This window comes from Oryx dammah, unplaced genomic scaffold (genome assembly GCF_014754425.2).
Source record: "Oryx dammah isolate SB20612 unplaced genomic scaffold, SCBI_Odam_1.1 HiC_scaffold_3, whole genome shotgun sequence".
Classification (NCBI taxonomy): Eukaryota; Metazoa; Chordata; class Mammalia; order Artiodactyla; family Bovidae; genus Oryx; species Oryx dammah.
Genome location: NW_024070187.1, coordinates 96533969 through 96547049, shown reverse-complemented (window position 1 = coordinate 96547049; position 13081 = coordinate 96533969). Strand labels below are relative to the sequence as shown.

The following is a 13081-nucleotide window of genomic DNA, read 5'->3' as shown; positions in this document are numbered from 1 at the left end:
TATGTTCACATTCATGGTGTGACCCCAGAAATTACAGTTCCTCCAGAATGCAGGCCTTTGGGGCCTCCCAGATCCAGCAGCAAAGTAGTACCCCCTCATTAACGTTGTCTAACGTGCTGATTATGTTCAGCAGTGTAGTGCTGAAGTCTGTACAACAGGGCAGAAACCCTCCCGTTTCTTTGTAAAACCCTGCTGCTTAAAAAGGGCTTGGACCCGCAGCATTGGCATTTCCTGGAGCTAGACGAGACAGTAGACTCTCAGACCCTATGCTGTACCTAGTGAACTAGAATCTCCATTTTTACAAGGTCCTCAGCTGATTTGGATTCAAGCTTTAAATAATGCTAAAAGGGACACAGTTACAACATGTTAGGCAGTGCTCTCCTCCCTCCCTGCACCATGGTATTACTGAGTTTCATTGATCGAATAGTAGAAAAACACTCCATGCAAACAGTTGGGGAAATAATGTTATCTTAAACAGAAAGGAACAAAATTTTCTCTTTAAAGAAACAGCTGGAATAATAGAATAAAAGTGTCTTGAGAGCTAATTGACACATTTAAATGAATGAGCTTTGCCTACAAACTGATGACTTTCTTAGATAGAAACCATTTCATGTGATTTGATTTAAAAGTAAGTTTTTTTTTCCTTATAAAAGTAGTTTGTTCTTTCCTGAGGTCAACAGAGGGAGCAGAAACAATTAGAAAATGAGTAGAGTTTAGAAAGTCTTTGATGATAATACTGTTTAAGTGACTTTTACATTTTGTCTACAGAAAATCAGTCAATGCAAGACCAGGCATCTATATTGGAAGGTGAATTAGTTACAGAATGTATATTTGGAAATCTTCGAATCATTGAATATAATTAATGAATGGACATTCACAATTATGCATGTAACTTCAAAGCAATGATATCCTAAATCTGACCAGTATCATTTTTTAAATTTGGCTTCTTAATTGAATCAAATCTTAGAACTGATGAAATTAACATAGTGACACAAATGATCTTGAATCAAAAAAGTTATATATTGGATGTAGACATAAAGACAAGGCTATACTAATATTGTCTTAGATATAAGAAAGATTAGAATGTGATGGGAAAGGCTTGAATGAATAGTTTGTGTATAACCAGAAGTTTCAGAATTTAAGAATTTGCAACATGTGGTTTAATATTTTGTGACTGCCTCCTGAGTGTTTTGAGGCTCATTTGGCATTCTGTCTCCTAGTCGACTTATAGAAAAGTAATTCTCTTTTTAAAATCAAGGCAAATGAGTTCATGCTCGCTAGGAGATCTTGTTTTTTAAAAGAAATTTCTATGACATTATGTTCTTTGGTTTGCGAAGCAAGTTTGTTGTGATTTAATATTGTGGATATCAATTGAGCAAAAATAAAATGCTGAAAGAATTTTAATTTGTTTAAAGAAGAGTTTTTTGCTTTTACATATACATATACACAAAACTTAATAAAACATAAAATGATTATATTGTGATTTAGTAATTATCCTGCTTCTGGCATGTCTTGTTCCTTTTTTCTTTAAAGATAAAGGCAATTAAGTATTCAATACCTTAATGAGTTCTGCTACTGATGTTCTTGTCTCACTTTGAGATGACAGGTTTTGGGAGATTTGGGGTGGGGGGAGAAAATTTACCAAAGATGACAGTAGTTTAATTTTAAATTTGCTGCCAGCCTGGAATTTTTTTTGTGTATGTGGCAGGGGAAAAAAAAATATCTTACTACAGATATTTGAATGCACTTTTCTACTTTGAGTTAAATTAATTCTTAACTCAAAGGTAGTAAAACATACTGGTGTTGTGTAGTTGGGCTGTTTTTTATTTTTTAACAGTGTTTCTGCCATGCGGGTGATTTACATTTGTTGAATTGCTTATGTTTAAGTGCTTTCTTAGGAAATAGGAGATTGCTACTTTTATTCTTTTTTGTGTGTGTTGAATACATCAGGAACCCCCCCCCCTTTTTTTTTTTTTACCAGATTCAGGTGATTTATTTTTTCTTTGTTGGGAGAGAATTGTTTGATCTTTGAAAGTCATGTACCAATATAGACATAAAAGCTTCACTACCCTTAAATTTAGCACAGCTATTTCACTTTAAAAGAAATAATATGAAGATATCCTGCTTCCTAAGCCAGGGCCCTGTGATTACCAGAGGGTTTGATAATGAGCTTGTGAATCCAGGGCTACATAGTGATCCCAGCAGCTCAGCTGGTGAAACTTCAGTGACAGTTATCTCAGGGTGAAGGTAGAATTTGAAGATATTATATGGTGGATACAATTTAGTTTCTCTTTCCAGGATTCTAAAGGAAAATGCTCTCTATTATCTGTTACAGGTCCTCAGAATGGTTGGAATGATCCGCCAGCTTTGAACAGAGGACCCAAGAAGAAGAAGGTACTAGAAAAAGATGTCTATTCAGTTGCCCCCAGATGTCCTCTCAATCATGTAGCCACCTGAAGCACACCACACTTCACTGTTCTTTAAAGGCAAAGCTTACTGACTGCTCTACTTAATACGTGTATTTTAACTTAAATCTTCTAATCCATGAAGGGAAGGAAAATGCAGAACAGTACAGTGGTATGAATTAAACCCCTTTTAGAAGACAAGATGTAAATTCCCAATGTCTGTTTCAAAGAGTAGGAAACAAAATTTCAGGTTACTCAAATGAATTTCTTTTTTAGGAGTTACTTTGGTTTTGGGTCCCAGCAGTAATCATGAATTCGTAATTATATTTTGGACTATTTTTGTCTATCACATATGATATGAAAAGAAATAGCCTTGTTAGCTGAGCTCATGAGCATAGCATAAGATTCTTCTTTCCTTCTTTTACCCCAAGCCATTTTCTCCTTTTTTTTTCTTTACTCCTAGTGATTTCTGTCCCCCAAATACAGTAATGAGAAGCCAGAACATAAAATTGGGAGATACTAAGTGAACAGAATCCCCAAAATTATGTCAGTGATAATCAGAAACTTGGTCTACTACTCTGGGTGTGATTGATCACTAAGTAGGTATCACTTAATGGTCTCAGAAAAAGGTATTATATCTGATTACTTGACACCCACACACCCACACACATACACATTTTTGGCATTTCTTATCCCAGTATAGCTAAATATAATTCTCCATCCTCTTTCAACAATGCCTTGGTTCAGGCCCATTATGGGATGAGTGTGGAAGGCAAAGGGGAGACTGAGAGATCCAGGTTTGAGTCTCCAACCCTCTTAGACAGATTAGCTTTACTTTTACATTTTACTCCAGGATTCTGCATAAAAATCCATTTTCAAAAGTATTCTACTGTTACTAAAAATTTTTTAACCACAGAATGATCTAACTCCCTTATTTATTTTTTAAAATTGAAGTATAGTTGATTTACAGTGTTGTGTTAGTTACTGCTGTATAGCAAAGTTAATTCAGTTACACTTACATATGTTCTTTTCCATTATGGTTTATCATAAGATATAGAATATATTTCTCTGTGCTGTACAGTCGGCCCCTGTTATTTGTCCATTCTATATATAAAAGTTGACATCTGCTCACCCCAGCTTCCCATTCCATCCCTTGCTCAGCCCCCTGCCCCTTGGTAACCCCCAGTCTGTTCTGTATGTCCATGACTCTGTTTCGTAAATAAGTTCATCTGTGTCATATTTTAGAGTCTGTGTGTAAGTGATACCATGTGGCATTTGTCTTTCTCTTTCTGACTGACTTCACTCAGTATGATAATCTCTAGTTACGCTCATCTTGCTGCAGATGGCTAACTCCTGTATTTAAAGCTGAGGAAATGTTGTTATATCATTTTTTCCTTACTCCTGGTACCTTTTGTCCATCTTTTAAAAGATGCCTGAGAACTTTACGCCTCCTGTTCCCATCACATCGCCAATCATGAACCCCTTGGGTGACCCCCAGTCACAGATGCTGCCGCAGCAGCCTTCAGCACCAGTACCGCTGCCCAGCCAAGCTCCATTCCCACAGCCGCACCTCGCCGGTGGCCAGCCCTTCCGTGGCATCCAGCAGCCCCTCAGTCAACCAGGCATGCCTCCGTCGTTTTCAAAGCCCAATATTGAAGGTGCCCCTGGGGCTCCCATTGGAAATACCATGCAGGTAACAGTGAATCTGTGGAAGTGGGGGATGGCTCTGTTTCAGTGTGTTTTTTCAACGTGTTAACTTTTGTGGTTATACCTTTATTATCATCTCAGTTTGATTTTCATTTAGACAACTTAAGTAAAAAAGAACTTTTTTTTTAAGATCACACATGTACAGTATTTTCCAGTGACGTCGCCATATGCAAACGTTCTAGAAAGGCCTTATGTATTTACTAGTATATGTTAATAGTAGCTTGGCAATTGAAGTATTTTGTTTCATCTGATCAGTAGCCACAATTTAAGATCAGTTGAATCCATGTTGGCATCCAAGGCTGCTCAGCAGAAGCTGTTTCCAAAGGGTTTTATAAATGTAAGATAAAAATATAATGACTTCGATCTTTTCTTGTGTGTGTGTGTAAGAGCTAATAATATAGCCATATCTTTGGATAGAGATATCAGTTCATACTTGCTTTTCACAACAAGCAGCTAGTTGGCAGGGCTCTCAGTAATGAAAAAATCTTATCAGGTTTCCATGTAACTGACTTAGGCATAAAAGGTAATCTTGATCTATTCATGAAAAATAAAGAGGTTGGGTCACAGTTCAACATAAGAAGATGAAATAAATTCCTGCCCAAGTATATAAAACTAGTTCTTCTGTCATTGTCTTTGACTCATTGAAGTCAAATTTATAAAGATTGTGTCTATCACAAGAGTTTGTTTTGCTGTTAAGAGAGTTCCTAGATATTAACAGTAACATTATAAACTCCAGTGTTCTGATGGAGATGGGAGGACCTGCTTCTTTTCACAAGAAGATACACTTATATGCATTGTTAGTTTCCGTGATTACAAGTCTGTGCCATTTGTGAAGCCATTCATTTGTATTGGGACCTGGGAGTTCGTGCTACACTCGTCTGGACCAGAACTTCAGTTACCATGGAGAGGGAGAGCGCCATGGATGTGTGTGGTTCAGCCAGGCCATGATACCCAGCTCCCTGTCCACTTGGATGTTTCTGAGGCATCTCACACTTAGTATATCCAAAGTCCAACTCATAGTCTTCCTCCCAAACCTAGTTGTCTTTTGGTGTGTCTCGTTTCAATTAATGCTACCATAATCCTTTCCATTTAATCCAGCCAGAAACCTGGGCACCTTTATACTCTTTTTCTTTTAACCTGTTTTCAGACCTGTCCCCACATCTTGCTGATACTGCTGTGAAGTCTCTCTCCCATCCCTTCTCCGTGTTTCCAGTCTAGTCCATGCTACCTTTGTCTCCAGTCTTCCGCAGTGCAGGAGCCTCTCACTGCTGTGCCAGCATCTGCTATGACCCGTCTCTTCTCTGGTCTTAGCTCATCGTTGCTTAACATGTTACCACATCCCACTGTTCTCGGGATAAGGACCAACATTTTTTGTATTATCTGGAAGCTCTCCGCTTCTACTCCTCTTTCCTGTCTCTCTGCTCCCGCCAAGCTGACCTCCTTTCAGTCCCTATATCATGATCTTTCCTGTGTACTGTTCTTCTGTCTGGAATTCACTTTTTCCCGTTTAACTCCTACTTAACCTTCTGATAAAACTTCCTTAAAGAGCCTTCTCCTCAGTTAAATCCCAGTTATATTGTCTGTTGGTTCCAGTGATGTGAACTTAACCACAGTTGCTATTTTACATACATTTATGACATTTTTAAACTTTCCCTCCTGCTAGCCTGTAAACTTGGAGAAGGCGATGGCACCCTACTCCAGTACTCTTACCTGGAAAATCCCATGGATGGAGGAGCCTGGTGGGCTGCAGTCCATGGGGTCGCGAAGAGTCGGACACGACTGAGCGTTTTCCCTTTCACTTTTCACTTTCATGCATTGGAGAAGGAAATGGCAACCCACTCCAGTGTTCTTGCCTGGAGAATCCCAGGGACAGGGGAGCCTGGTGGGCTGCCGTCTGTGGGGTCGCACAGAGTCGGACACGACTGAAGTGACTTGGCAGCAGCAGCAGCCTGTAAACTCCCTGAGAGAGAAGATTATTTCTGTATTGATTCATTAGTGCCTAGTACAGAATTGCCTCATATTTTCTATGAATGAATACAATCAATCAAAACTTTAAACACTTACACATTCCTTCTTTGTTTATCCATCTTATGCATTCAGTTAGGTCATGGTCTCTTCTATCCTAACCTTTGATTTAATCTCACAGTTTGATAAAAGACCAGTTAACGAACCTCCAAGACTGTTGGAATAAACAAGAAGGAGCCAACAAGCAAAGAATGCAAGACTGTTGGAATAAACAAGGAGCCAACAAGCAAAGCAAGCAGTCGCCCCCACCAGCCAGCTTTATAAACGCCTGGTTCTTTGTTTCTTTCTGGCAAGGTCCTCTTGCCCATCAGTTATATATAGTCGTGATCAACATATCTTCCATGATTAAACAAATACTTTATACCCGACCCTGCTTTTGAAAATAGAAGCTGTAGGAAGACTACCTGTATCTTCTATTGAATATCTGATTTTTCTGTTTGCTTATCCGAGGTGATTCCACGCGTTCATTTTTTGTTTGATTTTGAATGGCCTGTCTATAAATTAGTTGTTTTCTCTTTATGACAGATTCAGGACTTTGTATACAGGTAGTTTCTGGTCATTTCTGCTCATTTTAATGGTATTATTTCTTCCAGCATGTGCAGTCTTTGCCAACAGAAAAAATTACCAAGAAGCCTATTCCAGATGAACACCTCATTCTAAAGACCACGTTCGAGGATCTTATTCAGCGCTGCCTCTCTTCAGCCACAGATCCTGTATGTGTTTTTTATTTTGCTTAATTAAAAGATTCCATTATGGAGCTCTTTTATATTTATTGCTTAAAGTCTTACAAGATGTATTTTGAAAGTTTTTACAAAAGTAGTAAAGCTAGCATTTATGTATGATTTGCTTTACATATAAAAGCATACTCAGTTGTTTTTATATAATCCTTAAACCCACCTCATGGAGGTAGGTTTGCCATATTTATTTACAGATGAGGAAGTTAAGGCACAAAATAGTTACAATATAATCCAGGCAGAGCCAGCATTCAGACCTAGTCTGGCTCCAAAATTCATGTTCTCAACCCCTGAGCTGCACTGACTCATTGGCAGACATCATGTCTGGCACAAGAATAGGGCAGAATGCTAAAATACAAGAAACTCAGACTTGGGGTTTCCTTCAGAGTGTATGTCTAAAGGTTTTAGAAGTAGGGACTTCCCTGGCAGTCCAGTGGTTCAGACTTTGCCTTCCAGTGCGAGGGATGCAGGTTCAGTCCCTGGTCCGGGAGCTAAGATCGCACATGCCTCATGGCCAAATAAACCAGAACGTGAAACAGAAGCATTATTATAACAAGTTCAATAAAGACTTTTAATATGGTCCACATCAAAACATCTTTTTTTTTAAAAAAAGCTTTTAAAAATAGACAATCTTTAACTTTGCAAAGTCCTTAACAGTTCAGTGTTTTAGATATTGGAATCATATTCATAGTCAAAGTGACTGATGTGACTTAGTTTATTAGAGGATGTCTGTGTATTGGCAACAACAAAAATTCCACAAAGCCAGTGTTGTTCGAGATGAAATTTCAGTTTTCTGCCAACAAGCATCAAATGTGTTTGTTTAGTCACGGCCAGTTGTCTGCTTGAAAACACAGCCTCTGGGATTTGCTGTTTCATCAGACGTTGAGTATTAATATGTGCCGCCCTCTGCTAGTCTTTTGAAAAGCAGTTCCCTGTACAGACAGTAGTATCAGGAGGGCAAAGGCAGGGGAAAGTTAACATAAACCTTAGCCCCTGGCATTCTGGAAGTTATGGAAGGACCAGGCGAGGAACAGAGAATAGGTGAAGCTGATAAACAGGGAGGTGTATACTGTCTCCTGGGCACACCTCTAAACAGAGAGGTCACCATCATGCAGAGTGGAGCAGTCCTAACGGGAAAACTCCAGTCTTCCTTCAGGTGTGAGTCAGTGTAAATAGAAGCTGGCAGGGCACAACCTGGCTTAGCACACTTTTGCTGAGCTTCACCTCCTCCAGGTCGCAGTATCTGTCACCTCCTTTCTGGTGACCCAGGACCAGGCAGAAGACGGGCTGTTCCCATCAGTATTTGGGGAAGAAGTTCTGACACTGCCCAGGACTTTGAACCGTCCACAAAAGTCCATTTTAATCCACAAAAGTCCATTTTAATCCAGTACTCGAAATCCTGTTTATGGTACGGCTTTGTTCTTATTTTCACTTCAGTTCAGTCCAAGCAACGCAAAGTAACGTTACAGCATGTTACAGCCGGGCTTGGTTTGTAAGGCTATCCTCGATGGCTTCAGCTTTTCCTCGCTCCTCTTCTGACACACGGACGTGCCTTCCTCAAACACAGCAAGAGGCCGTCAGCATCAGAGGTTTTGTACCTGCCGCTTCTGCCCGGGGCTCTTCCCCAAAGAATGGCAGGGCTCCTGCGCACTAGCTCCCAGCGCCAGCTCAGGTGTCCCGTGAGCCGTTCGGACCTTCCCAGCACCTCTCACTGCTGCGCCGCCCACGCCCTTACCCCGTGAACTTTCTTCATGCTGCTCGTCGCCAGCGGACGTGCAGCATATTGTTTAGTTACCTTCTCCCCCCACCCAATAGAATATGAGCTCCATGAGACACAAAACCATCCCCAGCATGGCACACAGTAGGCATTCAGTAAATATTGAAAAAGAGTATCACTTCTAGGTATAATGCCGATCATTAAGTTAATCACAGTATGATTTTAAACTTTTAGACTAGTTTTCCCTCACTATACTTAGAGTACTGGAGAAGGATAGGAGGACTCATTTAAGAACTCTTTTTTAACACTTCCCTCTTAATAATCTTAAGGCGTCAGAAGATAATTTTCTCCTTTTTCTTTTTTTGGTGTTTTAAAGGCCCAGAATAAGATAGGATTAAATGTACCCAATGTGATTGAGTGTGTTCTTGAGGTTAAAAAAAGATCCCACAGCTCACCCATATGTTTGCTTTCTAGCTCCCATAATATTCATCTTATTTAATGTACAGTAACTGTTCGGCCTCCTTTTCTGTAGTGCATGACCCATTGCTGCCTCCAGGTGGCTCTCACTGTTGCTTGTGGACGTAGTGTGGTTGGACACACACACCTCAAGTGTGTCGCAGAGCCCCTGAGATCCAGCCAGGGTCCCTTTGTGCACACCTCTGGCTCTCTCTGCCTCAATAGATAACTGTTCTCTGTTCTAATCTGTTCAAGTTCCTTGGTGTAAGGTATTGCCATTTCTTTATAAAACAAAGCTGTTCAACACCATGATTATAAGGTTTAGTGAAATGAGATGGGGTAAGTTCTTGGGATAAAAGTTATTGTTCAAATATAGCATCTCTGGTTTTTTCTCTCCTGCAGCAAACCAAGAGGAAGCTAGATGATGCCAGCAAACGTTTGGAGTTTCTGTATGATAAACTTAGGGAACAGACGGTAAGTTCGTGGGGAAAGAAGGGTTTATGATAAGCATTTACTCCTGGTTGCTAGTCATATGTGTCTGATGAGCACTTGCATGTCATAGATAGGGTGTCGTATGTAGCGTGTAGGGTATCATATGTAGTGTGTAGTACGTAGTATGGAGTGTGTTTGGGGGCAAAATGACCGTGACGGCTACAGACTGGGCTTTGCTCTGTCTAAATCTTACGTTTCAGTCACTGGGGATAAGGGCATAGGGCTGTATGTATGTGTGAGAGAGAGAAGTTTTAGCCTTTTTATAACAGAATATAAACTGGCCCACACTGGCTCTAAGGTGACTGGCCTTCTGTTCATATTTATATGTGCCTTGAATTAAGAAATCAAAGAGTGGGCAGATGCTCTGTTTTTCCAGAGACCAAATCTGTCATCTTTCTTGTAGCCTTGAGACTCTGACCCTTTTCTTTGACAATAGCTGTTACCCAGAGGCAACGCCAAATGCAGCCACAGGTGGAGCGGGTCAGTGTGTGTGCCTGTGAAGACAGTCAGCAGTGGGAGCAGACACTGTCTTCTGTTCTCTGTCCTGCCACCTCTCCATGCCTCTCCAGAATTGTTTTGTTTTTTTAATGAAAACACTTGGGGAGAAAAAAAAATATTGGAGTTTTTCATACTTTTGCATTTTAGCATTCCTCTTCCCCATTCTCCATATCAGTCCCATCAGATAAAAATAACCATTTAGCGTGAGACCCCAACCAGAGAAAATTACTATAGCAGTGGAAAGGGAGTGTAGCCCATGGACTGATCCAAAAAAAAAGTCTCTTAAAAGTATGGAAGCCAAGTAATGATAGAGAGAGGAAAAACAACTCTAGGTCTTATGATTTTAAGAGATGACAGGACTAAAAAGCAGTTAAGAATGAGCAAATTGAGTCCATAATAAGGAGTGTTGCCCTCCTGATGAAAGTGGACCAGGAGTACAGAGTTTCTGTTGTCAACAAGATCTTATAGTAAATTGGGCCCCTACTTTAGGATGTCATGATTAAGACTCTCTAACTTCTTCATGTACAAAGGAAACACTTTCAGAGGTGTGAGGCTATATCTAAAGTAATGAAGATTTAAAGCTGTTAAGCGGAGAAAGACATTAATTGCCGGGGTCCAGCCCCCGCAGGATCCAGGGGAACCTGAAGGAAAAACTGCGTCGGCGGATGATTTAGAGAGAGATAAGGAAAGAATATTGTAGATAAGAAAATAGAGGAGAGAAAGAGGCTGATATTCCTTGGTTTACATAGAAAGCCAATAAAACTTCAAGACAAGAAGTTTGCCCTGTTCACGGAGGCCACAGGTGCCTTCCCGGTCTCCCAAGAGAGTGAAGATGCAGAACATCTTCCCGTTCAGGTCTTAGAGACCCGGGCAGATAAGTGAACGCAGGGAGCCTCTATGCTCCAAGGGATCAGCCTGAAAAAGTAAGAGAGAAAAAAAGAGAGAAAAAAAAACACGGGGTGACCAAGCTTCTTCAAGCAAGGCCCATTGTTTTTATTTTTAAAAGGGTCTTTTATACCTTTACTTGTACATAGAGGGAAATGAAAGATGCAAAGTCATACAGAGTCAGCCCAAACATTGTATCTGTTTTGTCTTTATCAAAACCAGGATTTTTCTGCAAACCTTTCCCATAAACAATATTGTGTACATTATCTTCTGTCCTTGGAGGCCTGTGAACATTTTATGACCCTCTTTTGATAAAGGCTTCTCAACCAGAAAACTTATTTTCCCTTGAAATGTTTTTTCTTATATTTCTAATCTATGTCAGCCTCAAAAAGTATTAAACAGAGTTACATTCTCAGGAAGCAAAGGTGCAGTGAGTTACAAGAAAGAACCAATTAGCTCAAAAGTCTGATGTGGTTAATTTCAAGGCTACACTTGTTTTTCTTACTTTCCAACTATGTTAACTAATGCACTCCCAGGTGCACAGTGGATAAGAGATATGGGAACTTAGCAACAAGCATTGGCCCAATAATGAAATCCTACATTAGCACTACTCTAATAACTTTTAACTCTTGGAAAGGCTCTATGTTTTAGGCTTTTTGTGCCTCTCACAATTGGGAGGATGTAAATAATCATATGCGTAGCTACAAGAGTCTGGATATACCTGCTAAGCAAGCTATAATGCCAACAGAGGGAGTTTGATTTGAAATATTTCTCTCATGTCCAGGAGACTTATTAGCTATAGCCCTAAGTTGATTTTCTCCAGAGAAAGGTCGTCAGGAATAGACCCCTGTTAATGTCAGAGGAGTTGGTGAAAGTCATGAAATAGTAAAACAGACAGATTCTGGTTTTGGGGTAGATGCTCAAGAAAACCTAGGGAGCCCGTTGAGTTCTGAAGCCTTGCTTAACAGTTCTCTTCCACATGACCTTGTCATGGGTGGGATCTCCCGTGGTGGCTCCCGGCAATTAACTTTCCAATTGAAGGGAGGAGATCTGGCTGCTTTTTTTAAGAAAATACCTGGCTGATCATACGTGTGTAGTTTGTAAATAATTCCTTACATAAATCATTGTGTCATGGTTCCATTTTATAACTTGTGTGTTGTTTGGTCTGAGAAACTTTCTAGAAATGTTCACCAGTTTATTCATTTTTTTAAAAAAAATGTGTATTTCAAACTCCTAGTAAATGCCAGGGTTTCACCTTTATAGCGGGTCTCATGGAAGATTCTCCTTTAATTCTCTTCTCTATTCCACCTTAATTTCAGCTTTCACCAACAATCATCAACGGTTTACACAACATCGCTCGGAGCATCGAGACCCGAAACTACTCAGAAGGCTTGACTATTCACACCCACATAGTTAGTACTAGCAATTTCAGTGAGACCTCCGCTTTTATGCCAGTTCTCAAAGTTGTTCTCACCCAGGCCAACAAGCTGGGTGTCTAAAGGACGGCTTTACTTTCAGCCAATATCGCCATTTTTCCAAAGAAACATGTTTTAAACGATGATAAGATATGGACCAATCCTCATTAGCATGTTTCCATAGCAGCCAGTCAAAACCATTTATGTTGTTTCTGCAGATGTATTCATGTTACTAAACCTGCTCAAAACCCTGGTGCTTTCTTTTGTTTTAATCTTTTATTGCCCTTGATGATTTTCCTATTTCCTGCAAATAATGTATTTCTTGGATTACACATAGTATGCGTTCCCAAAATATTCTGATAAAATCTGGTTTTTGAAACCTCAGTTTGCTCTTTGGACAAGGAGCCTTTGGTTATACAGAACACAGAGCCGAAACTCAGTTTCTTTTGTCCTCCCAACTTCCTCCATGTCGATCAGATTAAAGTGTGTAATCCTATTTATGTGTATGTAGTCTTTTTTTTTTTAGGCTACTCACAGTTTAAAGTTTTATTTTTTGTGTCTTTGGCTTCACTTTGGTCCTGAACAAATAACTAAATCTAGAAGAAGCTGCCACACAGATTTTAGCAAATACCAATGAAAAGTGGGATCACTGGCTTTAAGTATCTATAAGAAAAGATTGAACATTTTCATTCTGTAGAATGCATTGAACTTTTTTCTATTAATAAATGTTTTTAATATTCTGTTTGA

General features: G+C 39.8%; 1 protein-coding gene across 20 annotated transcripts in view; it reads left to right on the top strand.

The window, feature by feature from the left end:
* Positions 1–13081, top strand: part of SEC31A (SEC31 homolog A, COPII coat complex component) — a 72008-nt gene extending 58927 nt beyond the window's left edge. For 9 of the 20 annotated variants that reach the window (XM_040237226.1, XM_040237222.1, XM_040237220.1 and 6 more), the window contains 5 exons: positions 2336–2394; positions 3835–4098; positions 6731–6850; positions 9447–9518; positions 12239–13081. In XM_040237226.1, coding sequence (XP_040093160.1) covers positions 2336–2394; positions 3835–4098; positions 6731–6850; positions 9447–9518; positions 12239–12418 — 695 coding nt within the window. In that variant the 3' untranslated portion in view covers positions 12419–13081. Of the gene's footprint in view, positions 1–768; positions 808–2335; positions 2395–3834; positions 4099–6730; positions 6851–9446; positions 9519–12238 lie in introns of all 20 variants that reach the window. The other 11 variants (XM_040237214.1, XM_040237211.1, XM_040237219.1 and 8 more) reach the window with 3 other exon arrangements.